The 25,148-nt window shown below is 40.7% G+C and overlaps 1 protein-coding gene across 7 annotated transcripts in view; it reads left to right on the top strand.

Moving 5' to 3' along the window:
• The window catches only part of LOC101943505 (palmitoyltransferase ZDHHC14), a 324,118-nt gene that overhangs the window by 127,251 nt on the left and 171,719 nt on the right, over positions 1–25,148 (top strand). For all 7 annotated transcript variants that reach the window (XM_008177690.4, XM_008177694.4, XM_024112258.3 and 4 more), the window contains 4 exons: positions 2,888–2,936; positions 12,683–12,785; positions 19,061–19,170; positions 20,525–20,627. In XM_008177690.4, the coding sequence (XP_008175912.1) occupies positions 2,888–2,936; positions 12,683–12,785; positions 19,061–19,170; positions 20,525–20,627 (365 nt within the window). The remainder of the gene's footprint in view (positions 1–2,887; positions 2,937–12,682; positions 12,786–19,060; positions 19,171–20,524; positions 20,628–25,148) is intronic.

Genomic DNA, 25,148 nt, shown 5'->3' on the forward strand with positions numbered 1-25,148 from the left:
CATCACAGTGGGACACTAGATGTTGTTCCCTTCACCATTCACCCCAATGAGAAACCACTCCTCAGTGTCTTGAGTAAAAGATAAGGCACTACATTAACAAAAGATACTTATTTTTCCATCCACTGAGGAAGGAGGTTCCTGTATGCCTTTCCACAAGTCTGGCCAAATCCAGATGAGATAAATACTTGATCCTAGTAGCGTCATACTAGCACAGTCAGGTTCTCAGATCTTTTGCAGATGGCCAAAGCCGGTCCCACCAGGATCAGAGTCCTAGCCGTGGCTGATCACTCAGAATCATGACACTGTACTCCATCCCAGTCTGGGAACTGTGTGTGTGACAGCTTGATTACTGGCAAGAGCACAGAAGGATTAGTGTTTTCGAACCGATGGTTTGAGTTCTCTTACCCTTGTGAAAACTATCTAAGAGAAGGACTTAATATTGAAAGTTATAAAGGTTTTCAAAAACTGCTTGACTACCTTCTTCTCCTGTATGAATCTAACTTAAAGATTAACTCCATTTGAGTTCATTTAGGGTGACCAGACGTCCCGATTTTTAGCTTTTTGTCCCGCGTCCTGACCGATCAGTGGTCGGGACGCAATTTGTCCCAATATTTTGCCCCCTTTTTTTTTGCTCAGCCGGCAGCACTCGGCTTTTTTTTTTTTTTTTTGCCTCCCCCTCCTCCACCCCCGATGTCCCGATATTTTCTTCATCTCATCTGGTCACCCTAGGGTTCATTTATCAGCAACCCATCATGAGCTGGTCAAAGGTGTCTCTTCAGCCATTTGTTGCATGGTTCTTGGTGGACTGATTCTTTTGAAACCTTTATTTAAAAAGCTGCTGGTGTCATGGAATATTAATGTGCTCCTAGGAAGCTCTTTTTGAGCCACTCAGTACCTGTGAGTTCAAGTTTCTGATGTGGAAGGTTATTTTCCTAGTGTTAGTGACTATCTCAGAGTGAGCTAACTTCAGGCTCTTGTGACTGATCAATCTTTACCAATCTTAAAAGAATAAAGAGCTGTGGACTCATGGGAGATGCCTTTGCAAGGTAGTTATGGAGTTCCACCTTAATGAGCTAACTCATCTTGACAATATTTTCCCCAGGCTTCCCTGCCTAACTCATGAAAGATTTCATTATGGGCATATGCAAAGTAGTCAAATGGTCCTTATTCCATACATTTACAAAGCACAGAAGCAATCTTGCCTCAGTCTCTCAATCCTGCCCAACTTCCCTTGAAGTCCAAATTTCTAGCATCTAGAGTTTTGTAACTTTGGGGGCATGTTCCTTGAGTTGGCCAAATTTGTGAAGCTTGTTTTGTATTTTTTATTCATCCTACAGGCTGTCATTGTTGCACCTTTTTTGGAGGGAAGCTGTCTTACCCTTAAGTATACTTTAAAAAAGAAAACATACATTATCAGCTTTGGCTTTGTTCTTTCTGCCTGCTATAATTATTTAATGATGCTCTTTTTCTTTTTGACATCCACTTGCGCTGTTTTCTTTCCAAGAGTGAGAATTCTATACAGATAGTATCTTTGGAGAAGAGAAAATTACTTACTTAGTAATTCTGCTTCTCTGAAGTCATCATCTTGCAGGATTCTCACTCGACCACCCACATCCACTCAGTTTCAGAGAAGAAAACCTTTTCAATATAGACTTTATTTTTGTATTCATTCAATTTCTTTTTTAGGAATTAATTTTTCAGCCATTTTGTTTTTGTGATTGACTTATTTGGTTTGATGAGCCTTCACTTTGTGGTAAATCAGGAAGTGATTAGAGGTGTATGACCACCAACAGGGAGTGTTGTTCACACACCTACCTGTTGCTGGTGTACTTAAGGGCCTGAAACCTGGGAGAAGTTGTGCCGTGAAACTAAGCCCCAAGTGTGAGAATCCTGGGGGGAAAAAAAATCAAGAATGAAAAATATAAGGCAAGTCATTTTTTCCATTTTTTAATAGCGATCACTGTAAACCACTAGTCTGGTCCATGGAAATGGTGTCTCCTAAAAAAGATCATCATCATTAAGATTCCCCCCCCCCCCAAATCAGATCCTCTTTGGCTAAGGAGGGAGAATTTTCTTCAAAGGGAAATATTTAAGATGTATTACATGAATAATGGTTAAATGATACAGTAGAATGCAAAGTTGTTTATAATGTGTGTAGTATTAAGGGCCAGTCTCTTCAGCCCCTTGGTATCAGTTCAGTGCATAGGGACTGGAAAGTGGACAAATGTCCCCAATGTGGGGACTCCCCAGTGAGCATGGAGCTGGCATAGCTATATCCTACACCACCCTTCCTGGAACTCTGGTGTAAGGAGTGTGCCCGGAACATGCTGTTCTCTGGCTCTTCCCAGTTAGTGGATGTTGCCCTGGTGGCCATAGGCAGCCAGCATAAATTGGAGCAGCTCTCAAGATGTCCTAATGTAGACAGGGGACAGGAGGTGGTGTAGAACTGGCCCAAGGAACAGAGAACTGTATTTGGCTTATTTGCACATACTTGCCTGGCTGCACCCAGAGTAAGCTAGGGACAGCTGAAAATCTGGGTCATAGCAGGGTGTATATCTTATAGGATTTCCGAGTCCAAAAGTAGCTAACAATCTTTTCTTTTCCATATTAGGATGGAAAAGAACAGAGGGATAATTAGAAATCTTATTAATGCAAAACGGTGCGGACATCAATCTGGTATTACTGAGAAATGCCCTGCAGCTGTTAGATCTGATTATAACTCTGCCACTTTTTTTTGAATAACTTCAGCTGTAATTCTTTCAAAATATAATTATGCAACTGATCTTCAGGCTCCTATTGTTTTTGACCTGTGGATTTGATCTCTGATGAAAGTAGCCTGTACTGAAAATTCTTACTCATTTGTAAAATTTGGTTTTTGTTTCCACAGGATCACAGCAAGCAGGATTCCTAAATGCCCTCAAGGACAGTCCAGCAAGATATCCTTTCATTAAAATGCGCTGTAGAGTTTGTTACATTAATATTAAGGAAGAAATTATATGCTAAATGTATCTGGGTTTTGGTTTTTTTGCGGTTGTTGGATGCATGGAATGGAGACTTTCTCAAGAAAGGTTTCACCATTTGATCTAGTATTTCTGCATCATTTCTCATTTAGTGTTGCACGTAGGGAAGAAAAGAGCTCTCTTTTCTTTTTATTATTATTTTGCATCTTTTGGGGGGGGTCTGTTCTATTCTAGGTAAATGTATATAATGTCCATTTAACATTTATTGAAGTCACACACACATTTCAAGAGATAATTATACGCATTTGCTGAGTAATACATCCACTCTCATGAGAGGAAAATATTTATTTGGAATTTGTTGACTTTTGGTGGGATAGAAAAAGTCAATTATAAAATAGAAAACCAACATATTAAGTGACACCAAACAGTCCAATATTTCCAAAGTATATTTATGCTGATAACTTTATCAGTCCTTTAGGACAAATTTTACTGTGTCCTAGGTAACATTAATTCAAGTAACTAGTTGTTTGTTAGATTCCCTCACTTGCACCTTCATCCCCCACTACCTTTATACATGTAGCTCAAGGCATGTCTACATAGCCCTTCAGTTTGGACTAAGGGGGTGCAAATAGCAATGTGCACTGAAGTTCTGTGCTGTAATTCCCCTGTGTGGACACTGTGTACATGAATTTAAAAGTCCTGAGTTTGCACTAATGTAGTCCTCTTTGAAGGACTTTGAAGAGGACTATATTAGTGCAAACTCAGGACCTTGAAGTTTGAACATGCAGTATCCCACGGGGGAGTTGCAGCACAGCACTTTTATGTGGACTGCTGTTCCCACTCCTTTTGTCTGAACTGCAAGGTCGTGTAGACATGCCCTCAATGTCACTATGTTATTTTAATATGTTCCAGCAGCTTCTTGCCTTTTTCACAAGTTCTCACCTGTGAGTGGAATAGGACTCCAGTATGAAATTGGAGAAAAGCCTAGTGAGAGTCTTTGGGTTAAGTTTAAAAGCGAGAGCAACAAGGGTGATGTTGTGGTGGACGAGGCTTTCTTCGGACAATTAACTGAAGTTTCCAGAAAACAGGCCCTGGGAGACGTCAATCACCCTGACATCTGCTGGGAGAACAATACAGCAGTGCACAGACAATCCAGGAAGTTTTTGGAGAGTGTTGGGGGCAACTTTCTGGTGCAACTACTGGAGGAATCAACCAGGGGCTGTTCTCCTTTTGACCTGCTGCTTACCAACAGGGAAGAATTGGTAGGGGAAGTAGAAGTGGGTGACAACCTGGACAGCAGTGACCATGAGATGGTTGAGTTCAGGATCCTCACAAAAGGAAGAAAGGAGAGTAGCAAAATACAGACCCTGGACTTCAGAAAAGCAGACTTTAACTCCCTTAGGGAACTGATGGGCAGGATCCCATGGGAGGCTAATATGAGGGGGAAAGGAGTCCAGGAAAGCTGGCTGTATTTTAAAGAAGCCTTATTGAGGGCATAGGAACAAACCATCCCAGGGTACAGAAACAATAGCAAATATGGCAGGCGACCAGTTTGGCTTAACAGTGAAATCTTCAGTGAGCTTAAACCCAAAAAGGGAGCTTACAAGAAGTGGAAACTTGGACAGATGACTAGGGAGGAGTATAAAAATATTGCTTGAGCATGCAGGGGTGTGATCAGGAAGGCCAAAACACAACTGGAGTTGCAGCTAGCAAGGGTTGTGAAGGGTAACAAGAAGGGTTTCTACAGATATGTTAGCAACAAGAAAAAGGTCAGGGAAAATGTGGGACCCTTAATGAATGGGGGAGGCAACCTAGTGACAAATGATGTGGAAAAAACTGAAGTACTCAGTGCTTCTTTTGCCTCGGTCTTCACAGACCAGTTTAGCTCCCACACTGCTGTCCTGGGCAACACAGTATGGGGAGGAGGTGAGCAGCCTTCAGTGGTGAAAGAACAGGTTAAGGACTATTTAGAAAAGCTGGACATGCACAAGTCCATGGGTCCAGATCTAATGCATCCAAGGGTGCTGAGGGAATTGGCTGATGTGATTGCAGAGCCATTGGCCATTATCTCTGAAAACTCATGGTGATCGGGGGGAGGTCCCAGATGATTGGAAAAAGGCAAATATAGTGCCCATTTTTTAAAAAGGGAAGAAGGAGAACCCGGGAAGGAGAAGCCTCACCTCAGTCCCTGGAAAAATCATGGAGCAGGTCCTCAAGGAAACCATTTTGAAGCACTTGGAGGAGAGGAAGATGATCGGGGACGGTCAACATGGATTCACCAAGGGCAAATCATGCCTGACCAACCTGATTGCCTTTTATGATGAGATAATTGGCTCTGTAGTTATGGGGAAAGCAGTGGATGTGATATATCTTGACTTTAGCAAAGCTTTTGATACCGTCTCCCACAGTATTCTTGCCAGCAAGTTAAAAAAGTATGGATTGGATGAATGGACTATAAAGTGGATAGATAGCTGGCTAGATTGTCAGGCTCAATGTCTAGTTGGCAGCCGGTATCAAGCAGAGTACCCCAGGGGTCGGTCCTGGGGCTGGTTTTGTTCAACATCTTTATTGATGATCTGGATGATGGAATGGCTTGCACCCTCAGCAAGTTCGCAGATGACACTAAGCTGGGAGGAGAGGTAGATACACTGGAGGGTAGGGATAGGGTCCAGAGTGACCTAGACCCAATTGGAGGATTGGGCCAAAAGAAATCTGATGAGGTTCAACAAGTTTTCAGGTATCTAAAACGGTGTCATGAGGAGGAGGGAGAGAACTTGTTCACCTTAGCCTCTAAGGATAGAACCAGAAACAATGGGTTTAAACTGCAGCAAGGGAGGTCTAGGTTGGACATTAGGAAAAAGTTCCTAACTGTCAGGGTGGTTAAACACTGGAACAAATTGCCTAGGGAGGTTGTGGAATCTCCGTCTCTGGAGATATTTAAGAGTAGGTTAGATAAATGTCTATCAGGGATGGTCTAGACAGTATTTGGTCCTGCCATGCGGGCAGGGGACTGGACTCGATGACCTCTCGAGGTCCCTTCCAGTCCTATAATCTATGATTCTATGATTCTATGAAGGACAAGTGCAGAGTCCTGCACTTAGGACAAAAGAATCCCATGCAGTGCTACAGGCTGGGGACCAACCGGCTAAGCAGCAGTTCTGCAGAAAAGGACCTGGGTATACAGTGGATGAGAAGCTGGATATGAGTCAGAAGTGTGCCCTGGTTGCCAAGAAGGCTAACGGCATATTGGGCTGCATTAGTAGGAGCATTGCCAGCAGATTGAGGGAGTGATTATTCCCCTCAATTCGGCACTGGTGAGGCCACATCTGGAGTATTGTGTCCAGATTTGGGGCCCCCACTACAGAAAGGATGTGGACAAATTGGAGAGAGTCCAGTGGAGGGCAACAAAAATGAACAGGGGACTGGGGCACATGACTTACAAGGAGAGGCTGAGGGAACTGGGCTGGTTTAGTCTGCAGAAGAGCAGATTTGATAGCAGCCTTCAACTACCCAAAGGGGGGTTCCAAAGAGAATGGAGCTCGGCTGTTCTCAGTGGTGGCAGATGACAGAACAAGGAGCAATGGTCTCAAGTTGCAGTGGGGGAGGTCTAGGTTGGATATTAGGAAACGCTATTTCATTAGGAGGGTGGTGAAGCACTGGAATGGGTTACCTAGGGAGGTGGTGGAATCTCCTTCCTTAGAGGTTTTTAAGGCCCGGCTTGACAAAGCCCTGGCTGGGATGATTTAGTTGGTGTTGGCCCTGCTTTGAGCAGGGGGTTGGACTAGATGACCTCCTGAGGTCTCTTCCAACCTTAATCTTCTATGATTCTAGAACTTCTGCTCCCAGGTGAGAACAGCTAACACAGGGTTCTCAAACTGGGGGTCGTGACCCTCAGGGGATCACCAGGTGGTTACATGGGGGTCACGAGCTGTCAGTTCTGTGGTGCTGACAGCCCCGAGCCCCCATTAAATTAAATTATCCCCACCATTGTTAATTTATAAGGGGGCTCACGGTCGGAGGCTTACTGTGTGGAAGGGGTCATCAATACAAAAAGTTTGAAAACCACTGAGCTAACAGACAAAAGGCTGGGGAGCTGCCATAACTTCTACTTGACTTCCTGCTTAAATTTCTGTGGGACTATATCCCTTCCAACGGCCTGCTAATGTGTGTGGATGTCTGATATATAGATATGTGAAAATATTTGCATCACTCACAAAGCCAGTGCAAAAATCATTCTTTACACTGGCTCTGAAAAAGCAAAGCCTTTTTACTGTTTTGCCTTAGAACACTTGCTCTTGTGCACAAAACTAGATTTTTGCCCAGAACTACACAAAAATGGCAGTTTCGCCTATTAAAAACAAAAAACCAACCACACCACACACCCACCACCAAATGGATTTGTGGAAAAACTTCAGTTTATTAATTGACAGAATCTTACATTTTTGCTAAAGAAATATGTAAAAGGAAGAAATGACAAGATTTCTCTCCTGAGTGTTGTCACCTGTATATTTCTAAAACGTCAAGTTTGCTAAATTCTGCAGACCTAATTTTTATCATGTTCATTGTTTTGTGTGTTCATGATGTAGAATCATTGAGCCATAACCTCCTTTTTAAGCAAGGCCACAGTTTTAGGAAGCACAAACAAGCAATCTATCCTAAATAGCACAACAATAACTTCCACATAAAAGAATTACAAATCACTTCTAATAGTGGATTAGTCTTTCAGTTCTCTCAAAATGGGAAAAACTTTCAATTGTTCTTAAATCAAAAGGTAATTGATCCCACACTTGTGGATCCTTGTACAGGAACAATAGGCTTTTCATAATTTGCATTCAAAGTCATGCCAGTTTGAGAGGCTCAATAGAGCATTTTGTAGAAGCAGCTCTTTTAGAATGTGACATGTTGGACAGTTTAATAGGTTGGTTGCAATTCCTAACAATACAAAATAAAATTGCATCAACAGTACTGGGAATTTTGTTTTGGGGCAAGACAGTTTTGTGAAGAGAGAGCCTTGCTTTTCAACTGATACCTCACTAACAATGCTATGTGACAAACCGAGTTGTCTAGCTGTAGTAGACAATATTACTGTACTCAATAGCTGAGCCTAGCAGCTGTATATTCAACAACTATGTATAAATCAATTATCTTTTTAATAACTAATAAGCTTCCATTTTATTTGCTCATCTTGATGAACAGGGAGTTAAATAGCTTCCTACATATTAATCTGAGGATACATCTTTTATATTGTACCTTTGTTTTCCTCGCAATTCCTACGTCTTCATCTAAGCACCTCTTATTTAAGTGAATTGACTTTATTCCTTTTACTATAAATGTAAAGGGACAAATTCCCAAACACTTACCTTGAATCAAAAAACCTCATTATGGAAGCTCACACTCAGTGAGTCCTCAAGCACAAGGCTCAGCAGTTCACTCCTGCACTTAGAAAGTGTGAAGTGAGGAGCTAACTGAATATGCCTAGAACAGTGGGTCTCTTTCCCTCCCACAGGAGCCCTGGCAGGTGCAGATAGTGTAGCCTGTCAGAATGACCTAATGCTTCCCTGCCTCACTCAGGTGCTGTGAGCATAAATTCATCCATGTATTTAAGTTCCTCAAACTGCATGGTGATGACCTTAGAAAAGCTTATACAAGAATACCCACAATATGGAGATCCTGTAAAGCAGTTTGCTTAATTAAGCATCACTAACAGTGCCCTGTTAATAAGGGAATGTTCTATAATTGGTCCCACCCCAATAGGTTGCTCTGGGGGATACAGTGCTCCAAAACTTTCCATATACTTGATAAATCACCAGGTATAAAATAGTCTCAGAAGGGAGTGCTTATGATCATTTAGTCACTGACCCTATAGACTCTAGCACCTGGTGGCTTCTTGAAAAGTGCTCACATACATGGTTAAAAGGAAAGGATTATTCACTAGGGCTGGCAGAAAGAAAAGGTTGAAAGTATCTTAGGTACAAAAACAACGAGGAGTCTGGTGTCACCTTAAAGACTAACAGATTTATTTAGGCATAAGCTTTCGTGGGTAAAAAACACACTTTTCTAGATGCATGGAGTGAAAATTACAGATACAGGCATAAATATATTGGCACATGAAGAGAAGGCAGTTACCTTACAAGTGGAGAACCAGTGCTGACAAGGCCAATTCAGTTAGCATGGATGTGGTCCACTCCCAATAATTGATGAGGAGGTGTCAATACCAAGAGAGGAAAAATTGCTTTTGTAGTGAGCTAGCCACTCCAAGTCCCTATTCAAGCCCATATTAATGGTGTTAAATTTGCAAATGAATTGTAGCTCTGCGGTTTCTCTTTGAAGTCTGTTTTTGAAGGATTTTTTTTGTTGAACGATGGCTACTTTTAAATCTGTTATTGAGTGTCCAGGGAGATTGAAGTGTTCTCCTCCTGGCTTTTGTATGTTACCATTCCTAATGTCTGATTTGTGTCCATTTATTCTTTTACATAGAGACTGTCCGGTTTGGCCAATGTATATGGCAGAGGGGCATTGCTGGCACATGATAGCGCATATATCACATTAGTAGATGTGCAGATGAATGAGCCCCTGATGGTGTGGCTGATGTGGTTGGGTCCTCTGATGGTGTCGCTAGAGTAGATATGGGGACAGAATAGGCAACAGGGTTCATTACAGGGATTGGTTCCTGGGTTACTGTTCTGTGGTGTGTAGTTGCTGGTGAGTATTTGCTTCAGGTTGGGGAGCTGTCTGTAAGCAAGGACTGGCCTGCCTCCCAAGGTCTGTGAGAGTGAGGGATTGTTTTCCAGGATAGGTTGTGTTTTTGTGGATACAGACTAACATGGCTACCCCTCTGATACCTTAAGTACAATGGCTTAGTCCTTAGTTGAAATAAAAGATAAACAGTTTTTCTTAACTCTGTCCCAAGGGGGCAGTCAGCTATAAGGATAGGAGGGTAACTGGTGTTCCTCAGACCTGATATCTGGAGTGTCTTTTCTAGTCCAACCCTGTCTCAGAGGACAGTTTAAATATCGCTGAGTAGATCCCGCTAGACAATGTTCAGTTGTGTTGTTGGCAGTTTCACTTAAGAGCTCTACCAGGCAGCAGTCAGTTTTAGAGGGGGTGCCTTCTGCCTCCTGTTTGCAGGTTCTTCTGCCTGTATCCTGCTGCTGCCAAACTCCTGCCAGGCTCTCTGTGCCTTAGCCTTCTTGTCCTAGTTCACAGGCTGCCTGCTGCGGTGTCTATGGCTTGGTCCTCAGTGCAAGCTCCTTTCCTGCTCATCTTTGACCTTTCAAATCACTCCTGAGGGAGAGGAAGAAAAGTAGCAAACCTGCTGCTCAGAAATTCATCATGGTTCTTCTATCCATCCTGTTTCTGCAAGATATAGTTCTAAAGAGCTGCATATAAATGTTTTATACCCTAAGCAAAACTAATGAATTGTTGGCTCATTTCCATTTCTGCTTGGCTTTGAAAGTTTCTGCCATTTAAACTAAGTTGTGTTAGAGCAAAGTTGTTGCCAGTGGCATTATAATGACTTTGCAAATTTAGCAATATTTTACGAGGTTTTTGTGCAATTGTATAATGTATAGTTCCCATGTTTATTGGATCACAGCAGTGTTACGGTCCTTGACTGTTAAATAAAGCCCTGAATATGTTTGTTGTAATTTTTAAATGGTAAGAGACCAGGGCATTCCTGGTATTGCTTTTTCTGGCTTCTTTATTTTCATAGTGCTAAGGCAGGGGTAGGCAACCTATGGCACGCGTGCTGAATGCGGCACGCGAGCTGATTTTCAGTGGCACTCACACTGCCCGGGTCCTGGCCACCGGTCTGGGGGGCTCTGCATTTTAATTTAATTTTAAATTAAGCTTCTTAAACATTTTAAAAACCTTATTTACTTTACATACAACAATCGTTTAGTTCTATATTATAGACTTATAGAAAGAGACCTTCTAAAAACATTAAAATGTATGACTGGCACGCAAAACCTTAAATCAGAGTGAATAAATGAAGACTCGGCACACCACTTCTGAAAGGTTGCCGACCCCTGTGCTAAGGGGTCATGCATATTTCTCTTTCTCTTATGTAAACAGGTATTGATGAGGATATGAGTAGTGCATTTTGTGGCCTACAATGTCCCTGTTTGTGACTATTTTGAGAAACAGTTGTTTTGGAAAATGATTCGTATAGATTAATTGTCATCATGTTCTTTTCCAATTGCCATGTTCCTTATTAATTTATTGTATATTTTTGTAGGAGACAACACTTTTTCTCTTCTTTGGTGTATATATAGACTATCAAACATAAATATATTAATATAGAGTAAGACGAGTTCCAATTTCCTAGCTGTTGTACATAAACTGAAATAAATAGCAATTGAAAGGATAGACGTGGTCTTTTGGTTGTAGTAGCTTGCTGTCTTACTGAGATAAACAAAGTTTAAGAGCAAAATATGATACCTTGTCATTGAGATTATGTCTTTTAGTCAGAGTTAAAGGCATGTTGTAAGCTGCACTGCACAGCACCTAATGTTGACCAATTTAATAGTAACATAGATGTTGGTCCTGGAAAAGGCTAGATTTTTTTTGGGTTGTAGTTAAGGTAAAAAGGCCTCTGCAGAAGGAAGAGAGGGAAGGTAGATTGGAAAGAAAAAGAGGAAAAATTAATAAGATCAAAGCTTAAAAGTAATATTGAGGCACAGTTGACTGAATGGTGAAATATCTTGCTTATGTTCATTCTGTAGTAATGAATAAAAGGTTTTTGGTGCTTCTCAGTGCATTGTTTCCAGTAGAAAAATTCACAAAGGTAAAAGTTGTAAACAGGCCTTGCAAATTCCTCAGTCACGTGCCTACGGCAGGTGTGTGTGTGTTTGTTTATAACACAGCAGTTAATGTAATCATGATGGTAATGGAGAACACGTGGAATTTGTACCATACCTGGGCTAATACATTGTCATTATGATTTTGTAGGACATGTATAATCGGTATCTCTGCTTCAGTTAGAGGACAGACAGCATGGTCTACTACAGTGATACTCAGACCTCAGTGGTTCAGGAGCCAAATTAGCAATCCACATTACCAAAAAAGCTACACTAGTGTGAATTCATTCTTTCATTTACTATAATACTATATATTCATATTGAAGCAGTATGATGGGAAAATATTTAGTTTATATATATTATTCTCACAAGAAAATGACTGACCAAATATTATTTATCAACTACAATTGGTTAATAACATAGTAAAAGCGTCCTGATTGGTAAATCACAGTGTTTTAATATCATGTGCGGGAAAGAGCCGCAGGAGATACATTAAAGAGCTGCTTGCAAGCCTCAGTTTGAATCTCACTGGTCTAATAGATTTCAAGTGTGACTGGAAGCCAGAAACTCATAAACTGTTCTTATTTATTTGAATTATTTTAGCTCCTAGAAGCCCTAATCATGGGCCACCACCTCTTGTGCTAGACGCTATGTAAACACAGTTCTAATCTCATCTTTGTCACAGACTCATCGTGTGGCCTTGAGTAAGTCATGGAATGAAGCTCTCTGTCTCTATCTATAAGTGAAACTATGTACTACCATTTACTTACATACTTTCCTAATACAGGTGTTTTGAGGATTACTCAGCAAATGTTTGTGCAGAATTCAAAGTGCAGTACTTTAAAGACAAAATCACTATGTGAGTGCTATTATTAATTATTATTAGATTTCATACAAATTTGTACTTCCTTGACTTTTAATCACTGTGCTGGAAGCTGTCGTGTGTTTTTTTTCCGTTTGGTCTATTGTTGGTCTCTCAGGTTTTCATACATATTTGATCAGCTCCAATCAAACAACAAATGAAGATGTAAGTTCTTGACTTCATAGTGTAATTGCATACCTGTTTTCATTTAGTAAATATTAAAGGATTGTTAAATTTCATTGTCTGTATTTTCAGTTTCTTTCCTGTAGATCCTGCTGAGTATCTCCCCTCCCCCACAAAAAAACCTATCTGCATATTTGTATGCGTGTCTTGGTGAGGAAGGAGGTGATAGGGCACCATGACCTGGTAACACTTGATGCAGTGACCACTGTTTTAGAGATTCATTAGGTGTTTAGTACATTCTACCCCTAGTTCTAAAAACTTCAGCATTCTTTCTCATTGTCTGAAGCTTAGCTTCATAATAACTATATATGATGTTAAACATCCACCTTAAACTTACAGGAAAATGCAAATTACAAAAGTAGATTTAATCCTTTTTGAGATTAGATGGGAAAATATTGATTAGGTTATAACTAGGACTGTCAATCGCAGTCAACTCACACGATTAACTCAAAAAAGTAATTGTGATTTAAAAAATTAATTGTGATTAATCACACTTAATAACAATAGAATACCAGTTGAACTTTATGCAGAAAGTTCACTTTATATTATTATTTTTTATTACAAATATATGCACTGTAAAAATGATAAACAAAAGAAATAGCATTTTTCAATTCACCTCATACAAGTACTGAATTGCAATTTCTTTATTGTGAAATTGTAACTTACAAATGCAGATTTTTTTTGGTTACATAACTGCACTCAAAAACAAAACAGTGTAAAACTTTAGAGCCTACAAGTCATGCTTCGGCCACCATTCCAGAGGACATGCTTCCATGCTGATGACTCTTGTTAAAAAAAGAATGCATCAATTAAATTTGTGACTCTACTCCTTGGGGGGAGAATTGTATGTCTCCTGTTCTGTTTTACCTGCATTCTGCATATATAGCAGTCTCGGATGATGACCCAGCACATGTTCGTTTTCAGAACACCTACACAGCAGATTTGACAAAACGCAAAGAAGCTACTGATGTGAGATTTCTAAAAATAGCTACACCACGCGACCCAAGGTTTAAGAATCTGAAGTGCTGTCCAAAATCTGAGAGGTACGAGGTGTGGAGCATGCTTTTAGAGGTCTTAAAGAGCAACACTCTGATACGGAAACTACAGAACCCAAACCACCAAGGAAGAAAATCAACCTTCTGCTGGTGACATCTGACTCAGATGATGAAAATGAACATGCGGCGGTCCGCACTGCTTTGGATCATTATCAAGCAGAACCCATCATCAGCATGGAAGCATGTCCTCTGGAATGATGGTTGACGCATGAAGGAACATAGGAATCTGTAGCACATCTGGCATGTAAATATCTTGCAATGCCGGCTACAACAGTGCCAAGCGAATGCCTGTTCTCACTTTCAGGTGACATTGTAAACAAGAAGCAGGCAGTATTATCTTCTGCAAATTGTAACCAACCTTGTTTGTCTGAGTGATTGGCTAACCAAGAAGTAGGTCTGAGTGGACTAGTAGGCGCTAAAGTTTTACATTGTTTTATTTTTGAATGCAGTTTTTTTGTGCATAATTCTACATTTGTAAGTTCAACTTTCATGATAAAGAGTTTGCACTACAATCAGGGCCGGCTCTGGCTTTCTGGCCGCCCCAAGCAAAAAAAAAAAAAACACGGCGGCCAGAACAGCAAAGCAAAAAAAAAAAAAGAGCAGCGCGGCCGGAGCCAGGGTGCAGGGGGAATCTCTGCCCTGCAGATGTGCCCCGGCTAGCGGGGGAGGGGGAGGGAGCAGGGGGAGAAAGAGAAGGGGGCCGGGAGCGCTCCACGCTGCTCCGGTCGGCTGGGAGGGAAGGACGCTGGCTGCCCTGCCGGGCTTGCTGCAGGGCGCTCCTGTCTTCCGCGCCGCCGCCCCCTACAGGGCAGCCGGAGCAGAACAACAACAACAAAAAAAGCGGCCGTGCCACCCTAGGATTGGGCGGAATGCCGCCTCCTACAAGCTGCTGCCCCAAGCACCAGCTTGCTCGGCTGGTGCCTGGAGCCAGCCCTGACTACAATACTTCTATGAGATGAACTGAAAAATACAATTTTTTTGTTTTTTACAGTGCAAATATTTGTAATCAAAAATAAATATAAAGTGAGCTCTGTACTCTTTGTATTCTGTGTTGTAATTGAAATTAATATATTTGAAAATGTAGTAAACATCCAAAAATATTTAAAATAAATGTTATTCTATTGTTGTTTAACAGCGCGATTAATCGCAATTAATTTTTTTAATCGCTTGACAGCCCTAGTTATAACCAAGGTTCAATAAGACCCATTAGACTAGTTTCTGGGAACAGAAAATGACAGACACAGAAGAAACAAACAAACAAAAACAACAAAATGCAAGTGAAAGCCAGTCCTTTAAAAAGTCTCTGTATTTTATACACTTCAGTTCAGTGGGGAAGTATCCAGCTGTCTATAGCACTCTTTTTCCAATGTTTTCCACTAGAATCCTACATAATCTGTAACACTGCTCTACAGCCAAAATGCTTCTGAAATAAATGTAGTCAAACTTTACTAATTCTGGGTCACTGAGAACGAAAATGATGCTTAAAATTGTTGATTGGCTCTAGTTTTCAAGATATGCTGTTGGGTCAGTATATACGACCCTTGACTTGGGAATGGCGGAGGATAAGTGAGTTAAAAGGGAAGGGATCTCAATTTAAACCAGAAATGACTAAAATACATCTTTGACTGGATCTATGGATAAATCTATGACTGGGTTTGGACAGTACTTGCTTTTTAGGCAAACAATGAATAATGCAATCTGAAGCTGGTATTGCGTCATACATGATATGAATTGCATCATGTTATTCCTAGAAGTCATGGATGATGCAATCATAACGAAGCTTACATCACTCTGCTGAACAAATTGCCCTATATCAGCTCTAGAAATCATACAATGTCGTGCTCTCTTATTTGTCAGTGTTTGATTTTGCAAAGGGACACATTTCTGTTCAGCCAAAGTGAGCAGAGATGCCTCGTACTTGTGTGAACAGTGCAGATAACTTCTGCTATGTTTGTGATGAAGTGACTTTTGCATCACAAAAGCGCACTATAACCACTATGGTTAAGAAAGCCTATCACCTTTATTTTGGCTGCAAAATTGGAGATCGGGACAAGAGGTGGGCCCCACACATATGCTGCAACACTTGTGCAACAAATCTTTGCCAGTGGTTGAACAGGAAAAGGAAATCTATACCTTTTGCAGTGCTAATGATTTGGAGAGAGCCAACAGATCATACCAGCAATTGTTACTTCTGCATGGTGCCTCCAGTTGGGAAATGTGCGTCAAAGAAGCAAAAGTGGACTGTGCATTATCCAAACATTCCATCAGCTATACGCCCAGTACCCCACGGAGAAGGACTGCTGGTTCCTGATGCACCAGAATCATGCTCACTTGAGTCAGACGAGGAAGAGGATGAAACTTCTGGTCCTGAACCATCAATGTCACAGGACCCACATTTTCTCCCATCCTCCTCCTCTGAACCACACCTCATAACACAAGGTGAACTGAATGACCTTGTCAGGGATTTGGAACAACCCAAGAGTAAGGCAGAGCTGTTAGGCTCCAGACTACAGCAGTGGAATCTCCTGGCAGGTGATGTTAGGGGGTTTCCATGTTCCGTGACCGTCAAAAGGACCTTGTCCCATTCTTCTTCATGGAAGGTGATCTTGTAGCATGCAACAACATCGATGGTGTGATGGCAGCCCTCAACATCGTTCACGATCCAGATGAGTGGAGACTGTTCATTGATTCATCGAAGACGAGTCTTAAAGCTGTTTTACTGCATAATGGCAATGTTTTGCCATCAATTCCAGTTGGTTATGCAGTCCATATGAAGGAAACCTATGACAACATGAAACAACTTTTGAGGTGCATAAACTATGACCAACATCAGTGGCAGCTTTGTGGTGATTTGAAGGTTGTTGCTCTCTTGCTTGGTCTGCAGACTGGATACACAAAGTACTGCTGTTTTCTCTGCGAATGGGATAGTCGTGCAAGAGATTCCCACTACATCAAGAAAGATTGGCCACTCCGACAGTCATTGGACCCTGGGAGGAAAAGTGTTCAGCATCCACCACTTGTTGAATCAAGGAAGATTTTGTTACCACCCTTACACATCAAGCTGGGTCGGATGAAGAACTTTGTCAAGGCCGTTGACAAAACACAAGCAGCTTTCAAGTACCTGCGTGGAAAATTTCCAAGGTTAAGTGAAGCTAAGATAAAGGAAGGTGTCTTTGTTGGTCCTCAGATTCGTGAACTTCTTCGAGATGATGCATTTGACCATGCACTGCGTGGCAAGGAAAAGACGGCATGGAAAGCCTTCTAGTTAGTGGCAATAAATTTTCTCAGAAACTACAAGGCAGACAACTACAGGTTGTTGGTGGAAAACCTCCTCAAGGCATACAAAAGCCTTCGTTGCAACATGTCACTAAAGATACATTTTTTGCACTCTCATCTAGATTTTTTTCCACCGAACTGTGGAGCAGTGAGCGATGAGCACGGCGAGCGATTTCACCAGGACATTGCAACAATGGAGAAACGCTATCAGGGCAAATGGAGCCCATCAATGCTTGCAGACTATTGCTGGACAGTGACAAGAGATGCTCCATTTAATGAATACAAGAGACAAGCCAAGAAGCGCTGAGTAGACACTGAATAGGACTAAACTATGTACATAATAGTTTTTTGCCTTTTGTTTCATAATAAATTTTATTTATATAACCCTTTTGCTGATTTTTAAAGTGTTACTTAAACAGGACAGGTGAACTATTATCATGTAAAGCAACCATAAACACATGAAAAGACCTAGGTTTACAATTTATGATTAAAACTCTACTATCTACACAATATACATAGACATAAAATGTAAAAACTTAAATATCTTAGAAACAGTAGCCAATCAGTTGTTTTAATTGTCATATTTGAATTCAGCACATCAAAATACATAATAAATAGCACATTTTATCTCTGAAGCAGATGACTTCTCAAAAATTGTAGACCAGTGTAATTCAAAAACAACTCAGACTTGAACAAAGTTTCAGAAAATATCAACCAGTCTGGTTTTGAAAACAAGTTCCATCATGTGTCTTGTCTGTCTTTGACTTTCTGCCATTTAAACTAAATTTTGTTTGAGTGCTCTGGCCCTCAATGAGGGCTGGTTCTCCCAATAGAGAATAAATCATTAGTTCAGAGGTCAGCCTTATCCGCTTTTACAGTCTCCGTTCTACATGGAGGATGGATCCATTGGTTCCAGTGTCACAACAGTTCATTTAACTAACAGTGGAGACAGATACTTCATGTCTCTCCTAACCAGATTATTAAGAATTATTGAGACTAAAGGAAGACTAATGCTAACTTACAGATGGTATAAGAGATCATTGTTTAGTTTTTCCATTTAATCCAAATATACTGACATAAGCTTTTTGAAGGAATTACTCCAAATTTACTTTTTATTTTTATCTATTTTATTGTAGCTTTTTTCATAATTGTGTGATACACAAAAATGCTAGGTTTGGGGTTATCAAATATATTTTGCTTATTGCATAAGGGCTAAGTTATAATTGTGTATTTTACAAAATACAAAGAATAAAGATGCAGAGCATTCTTCAGTAATAAATATCTTGGCAAGTAGCCAGAGATTGAAGAATATGCACCATATTTGTTAAATAAGACAGGTGAGATGAAATAGCAGTCCTCATCTGTTTTTGAATTGGAGTCAACCTTGGCTGTATAGACAGAGCTAATTGTCTTCTATGTTGTTAAATAAAACACTTTCCATGGAAAACCCTCAGATAACAGGGAATTATGACAGTGTAGCATGCATGTTCTTTATTTTTCAAGGCAGAATAGCAAGGACTCTTTCTCAGACTTACTAAGGAACTTACTAACTCACCTCCTTCCCGTGAAAAGCCTGAATTATTCAGTCTGTATTCAGGGAACTCCATAGACAACAGAAGACATGGAATTCATTCTCCCATCCATGCGTGGGCTACAGGTTTGCTTAGTAGCCATTACTCCAATCTACATATTCTGAAATTGAAATAGTGGATATAGCCTCTATGTGGTTGTGTCATGGAGATTCTCCCAAAACCCTTTCAGGGCTGTGGTGTTAGTACAGATGTTCTTTTAAACATTCTTTTCCTCTTTTCTTCCACAAATCATAAATAATGATTATCATATTTGTTGTTACTGTGATTACCCCTAATTTACCCCAGCAATTGTATGTGACATAGTATGTGATATTTTATATTCATGTCTCTTCAGATTAAAGGATCTTGGTCAAATAAAAGAGGTAAAGAGAATTACAATCCATACAGTTATGGCAACATCTTTACTAATTGTTGTGCAGCGTTGTGCGGGCCCATCTCTCCAAGGTAAGAGTTACTAAAAGTAATGTTTTTGTATAGGATCAGACCACAGACTTACTGATCTAAGTTTGACTTTTGTTATCTTACTTCAGTTTGCTCAACTAAAACAGGGCTTCGTTGTACTATTTAGTGAAACTGATCTTTTTAGATGACGGATACAAGTAAGTTGCTAACTCTGTTTTATGGCTGAGTCAGCAATTAGATCTAGTAAAACAGTTAAAGTACAGGTTCATACACCTGAAACATAAATAAACTTGTTTGGTGGTTCTTTGATCTTTCATTGCAGCATTTACATCTGTTGGAAGTGAGGAACTCCAAGCAGTTAATTGTTTTCAGAAAACAGAATAATGTAATTACTCTTTTGCTTGTACCTTGTATTCCTTTTAGTTTGCGCCCACACCATCCACACAGCGAAGTTGCAGCACAGCTCTTTGGTGTGCGCTGCTGTTCACACTCCTGTAGTCCAAACAATGTAGACAAGCTGTAAGTTTAGTTTATTTAGAAGTGTATATAGTCTTGTACATAGATATTAGCTGCCAAAACCAACGTGCAGCCTATAATACACAGTGTGATCACACTACTTTCAGAATTCCAGCAAACAGATTTGTTCAAGTTCTTCACCAGACTGTTCATTTTGTGTTTCACTCACACTGTTCCCTCTGTTTTTACCTTTGTGTGTTAAAATTCTACACAAACCTATCTGAATGTAAGCCTTGTCTATACTAGTCTTCTGCTTTTAATATTTCCTATTTACTCCCCTGGGTTCAGCACTGTCTGTGATCGCTATAGTGGAGGTTCTGGTATGGGCAGAGATGCATAAGATTAGTAAAACTACTGGTAAATATTCTACACTAGTGCTCCCTTCTGTTTCTTTCATGATAATTCCTTGTTAAATAAATTATAATAGATTCATAATTTTGGGTTTCAGCCTTTGGCAACAAATTCAGAAGCTGAATTGCAAGAGAAGATAATGTAGACACTTCAGAAGAGACACAGATGCAGAGTGCACTATGGGGGTCTTTCAATCTGTCTCTCCCTCAAGGGTTCCAAATTCTTTTTTATTTGCTAGTCAGCATCGAAATTTTACACCTGAGGTAGAAACCCAGAAATGTGCCTCCTCTCATAATCATTTTCCATGTAGAAAAGCAGTTGCAGGTAACTAATTTTCTTTTGCTATTGGTGAGTTGAGATGAAGTCACATTTCTCAGATCTGAATTACAGGTTATATTTGAAGGTAGTGGTGATGCATTAAGATTTGATGATGTAATATTGAAACCTATTTTTATTGGGGGTGGAGAATTATTAATCAGAACAATCTTTCTAACAATCTTGTGTGTTTTTTTTTATTATTATTATGTAGTCTAATTGACAGAAGAGGATTTATACAGCCAGATACACCACAGCCAGCAGCACCATCAAATGGCATTACAATGTATGGGGCAACACAGTCTCAGAGCAACATGGTAGGAACCATCCCATAGTGTTGTTCATCAAGATCCCTGTGAATGTTTCCCTTCTCCGCTTTCATGTGAACTAATCAAGTAATAAACTAACTGGATACAGCTGCCACTCTGATAGGTGGAATTATTCATTATTAACTATACTGCAATAGGCTTATGCAGTAAGAAATCAAGGTTTTTATCTATATCTATACAATAATGATAGTTTTTACTCATGGACAATAGAAAAATGTGTGTTTTTTTTCTACACTTTGAAATCTATTGGCTACTGAATATACAGTGTCACTTTTACATATCCTGTTGATACCTGCCTTGTTTTGAATTGGACTATTTGGTTGTCATGGATGTACCCCGATTCATCAGTTTTGCAGAACAGAGTATCATTTGGTATCGTATTCTTCTCACATACTCTTTCTTCCTTTGCCTGTGCAGTGCAGATTTTTCTAGACAGACACATATTTATACAGGACAGGTTAACAAGAGGAGATGTTTAAGATGGGGGGGTGCATTTTGAGAAAAAGGAGGGGACTTTGAACTTCTAATGAACAACAGGCAACCTCAATACCATATTCAGAACTTTAATAAATCTTCCAAAAATGTGCCAATGGTTCCTGTTGTTCCCCTTGATGGCAAAGGACCTCACATCAGTGCCAAGAAGAAGAGAATAAGTAGCAAAGATGCCCACTTCTGACCTCTTGTTCTTCCAGTTTGTAGATTGTGAGGATATGTTAAAGATTCATTAAATGTATGGACTCTATGCACTTTTTCTTTCCTTAAAGGGAGGGAGGGAAATAAATTCTCACCACAGCCTTCTAGCATAATTTCAGTCTTGATTTTTGACTGAAGAAAGAATACACTTCTCATTACTTTGTGAGCTTTACTATCACTTAAACTTTTATAAAGATTCTGCTATAAGATTTTAGAATTGTTTCCATTTATTGCTGCAAGGATTTAGTGGAATGGTTGTCAGTTTTCTTTATAATGTTATTTTTTTAACAAGTTTTATTATTTGTTAAAAATTGTAAAAAGTACCTTGATGACTTCAAGTACAATCACGGCATTTATCTTAAGCCTTTTGTCAGCTACCTACAGGGCAGGCCATGCTAGATCTCAGTGCAAGTTCTACTCAAGAAGATTACCTCAAACTTTAAAATCCTGGAAATATATTGAAATGTTTCAGGACACCCTCAGCCAAACTTCCTTGGACTCTGTCAGGGATTCTTATGTACAGAGGCAAATTAGCCACAGTAGCGTCATATTGTTCTGTCACTTTGGAACAATTATATAGACATAATATGGAGTCTCTTCCAGCAGATCTCTTTGATCATCCCAGTCCAGCTACGCGTTTAGCCTTTCCTTTCAGCATCAAATTCTGTTAGAACTCTCTACAACAGCGGTTCTCAATCTGTGTGTTGTGGCCCCATTTTAATGGGGTCGCTAGGGCTGGCTTAGACTTTCTGGGAGCCAGGGCCAAAGCTGAAGCCGGAGCTCCACTGCCCAGGCCGAAGCCCACTTCTGGGGTCATGTAGTAATTTTTGTTGTTAGAAGGTGGTCGTGGTGCAGTGAAGTTTGAGAACCCCTGCTCTACAACATAGATATGCCCATACTATAGTTTATATGCTTCAATGCATGTGCCTAATTAAATTCACTAATACAGTCATATTTGTGCACCTGGGACCCTTGAAGCTGGTGAAGTCACTGTGACACACAGGTTTTCTAAGAATAGAATTCTCATCACCTACTAGATATTCCTGATCAAATAGCCTGTCAACAGACTGACTTTGCAGCTTTTGTATCTCTGGAAAAGTGGAAAGATCTTGCAACATTGATCATGAAATGTACTGAGATGATCAAATGTAAAGGGGGAATTGAGTCAAACCAGTGCATGCTGCTGAATAAAGAGTGATATATGTAGGCACACAGTAGTCTAGCTTTAGGTACTGGAATTAGATTTTCAAATGCTCTAGGACTTGCCTCGTGATGGAATGAATTTCAGTGGACCTGAGGTGGGAAAAACCTTGGATGAAGATAAGCCACAGAAGAGAGCATAGTCACTTTGAACCCTTTATGACAACTGTCCAGCCTTCATGCCTGAAAATGACTTCACAGGGGACACTTGGAAAATTGAATAGGACATGTGTTTACATATAGAAATATTTTTAAGAGTCTCTGACATCTTGTTTCTCAAGATGCTATACCTTCCAGTCCTAGAACTTATAGGCCAAAGACGCACACCTCCACACATCATATATGTTATGGGCAGATTTTCAAAATGGGAGAAAGGTGCCTGCCTTTAATTGGCTTCCAGTAGGAGTTAAGTGCCTACATGACGTTTGAACCTCCAAAAATCTCCCCTGAGTTTTGTTGAGCTGTTCAGTATCCTGATCTTTTGCACAGGGTCATATCTCTTACCTATCCAAAATTGTTCATTTTGTATACTTAACATAGTTCAGAAGAGGGTTCTTAACTTCCTTTCTTTGACCAGTCTAATAGTCTAGTGACAGAGCATATCTTTGTTGCTCCTCACAGCTCCTTTTCCAACCTTCCCTCACATTCCATGCTGTCAGTTGCATGTTCTCATACTTTCCAGTGGACCCCTCTCGTGACCTCAGGCTCCTCCTCAGGTGAGCCTGGCTTACTTGACAATGCAAGGGACTGAACTAGATAACCTATTGAGGTCCCTTCTAGTCCAACATTTCTATGATTCTGTGATAGTCCCATTCCATCTTTAAGCTGCATTAAAAAATCATCCTCATTCATATCCTGGACCTTGGGCTCTGCCACGTTACAAGTCTTTTCCCTTCCTGTCACCTTCAGTTAGCCTTGCTGCTAGCTCTGAGTTCTTTTCCAGTTAGGATTCCAGCAGCCTGTCTTCAGCTATCTGCCAAGTCCTGTCTTTCTCCTAGATACAAACTCCCCCAGAACCCTCAAATATCCACTCTTCAGTTTTTTCATAGATTCCAAGGCCAGAAGGGAACCCTGTGATCAGCTAGTATAATACAAGCTATACGACTTCCCCAAAATAATTCCTAGAGTATATCTTTGCAGTTGTCTTACAGGCTGCTTTTGCTATAACGCAGTGACAGCTTGCTTACCTAGCAGCAGTTGCTAAGTAGGTAGGGCATGACCCCGAACTCACTCTGGAAGCATCAATTTATCCTGAATTTCTGTGATGTTTTTACTGTTGTGTAAGTACCGCTGAACAGCAGATAGAATGAGACCTTCTCCATCGGTAACTGACATTCCCTCTAGTTCTTATTTTTGTTGTAGGAGAACTGCTAATACTATAGTTACCACTGCTGACAGCTAGTGGAGATTTTTTTGTGTGTCAAGTGGTGAAGGCCTATGCCATCTGCAGCATAGCAAGCGCCGCCCCCGCAGCTCCCATTGGCTAGTTCCTGGCCAATGGGAGTTGCGGGGACGGTGCTGGGGGTTGGGGGGCAGTGCATGGAGCCGCCTCCCCTTCTGCCAGGGGCCGCAGAGACGTGCCAGCAGCCAGCCACTTCCAGGAGTGGCATGGGGCCATGGCATGCAGGCAGCCTGCCTGAGCCCTGCTGCGCTGCTGGACTTTTAGCGGCCCGGAGAGCGCGATCGACTGGCAGAGGCTCCAGTATCAACCAGTTGATTGCGATTGACGGGTTGCTGACTACTGAATTGTATATAATTATGGATTTATTTTTGCGGAACCCCCCCTTAGCCTGAGGCCCTGTGCTGCAGCCCTGAAAGCCCCAGCGTTAATCCGGCCCTGCTCAAGACACAGCTATTAATAGAATTAGTGAATTTGACAATATTGGAGAAGTACATGGAGAGTCTGCCTGGAAGGGTACAGATTTCATTGCATCAGATTTTTGGCTATCCTTACTGGCAAAGGCTATGCAGCAGAGAGAAGACTATCTAGAGAAATACCCTTTGGAGAGATCACCAAAGACATGGCTATCTCCTAAATATGAGAGCTGCTTTCCACAGAGCTACGGCCAGATGGTCCTGGAGGGACAACCAAGCTGAGAGAAGAAGCTTAGGCTAAGTCATGTGTTTGTGGTGGAGTTGTTAGTTTATTAAAAAAAAAAAAATCCTATCCTAGGACTGGAGGTTATGTTTGGGCACTAGCCCTGCATCTGTGACTTCAGTTGAGGACATGGTCAGGGCTCAGCCCATTTACATGCAGCCATGGATCATTGTGCTATTCTACAATAATTACCAGTGCCATTTTTAAGAGACGAATTGGTGGAAACCTGGATCTAGTATAGCTCATTGTCCCAATATCGCTCTAAATTTGCCTTAATTTCAGGGCATTAATTCTAATTAACGCATTGACCTAAAATATTCTTCTCTGTTCTTGAACATTTATGGTCAGGGTTTTTTTTATGATCCTCTTTAGTCACATTTAGCTGCACATTTTGCTCTTCCTGTGGGCTTAACTTTATGTACCCTGAGTGCCATTAAACTCAGTAGGACCAATCATAGCATGTAAAGTTAAGCACTTGAGTTAGTCTTTGTAGAATCAGGCCATAAATTTTTCTGCAT

Source organism: Chrysemys picta, chromosome 3 (genome assembly GCF_011386835.1).
Source record: "Chrysemys picta bellii isolate R12L10 chromosome 3, ASM1138683v2, whole genome shotgun sequence".
Taxonomy (NCBI): domain Eukaryota; kingdom Metazoa; phylum Chordata; order Testudines; family Emydidae; genus Chrysemys; species Chrysemys picta.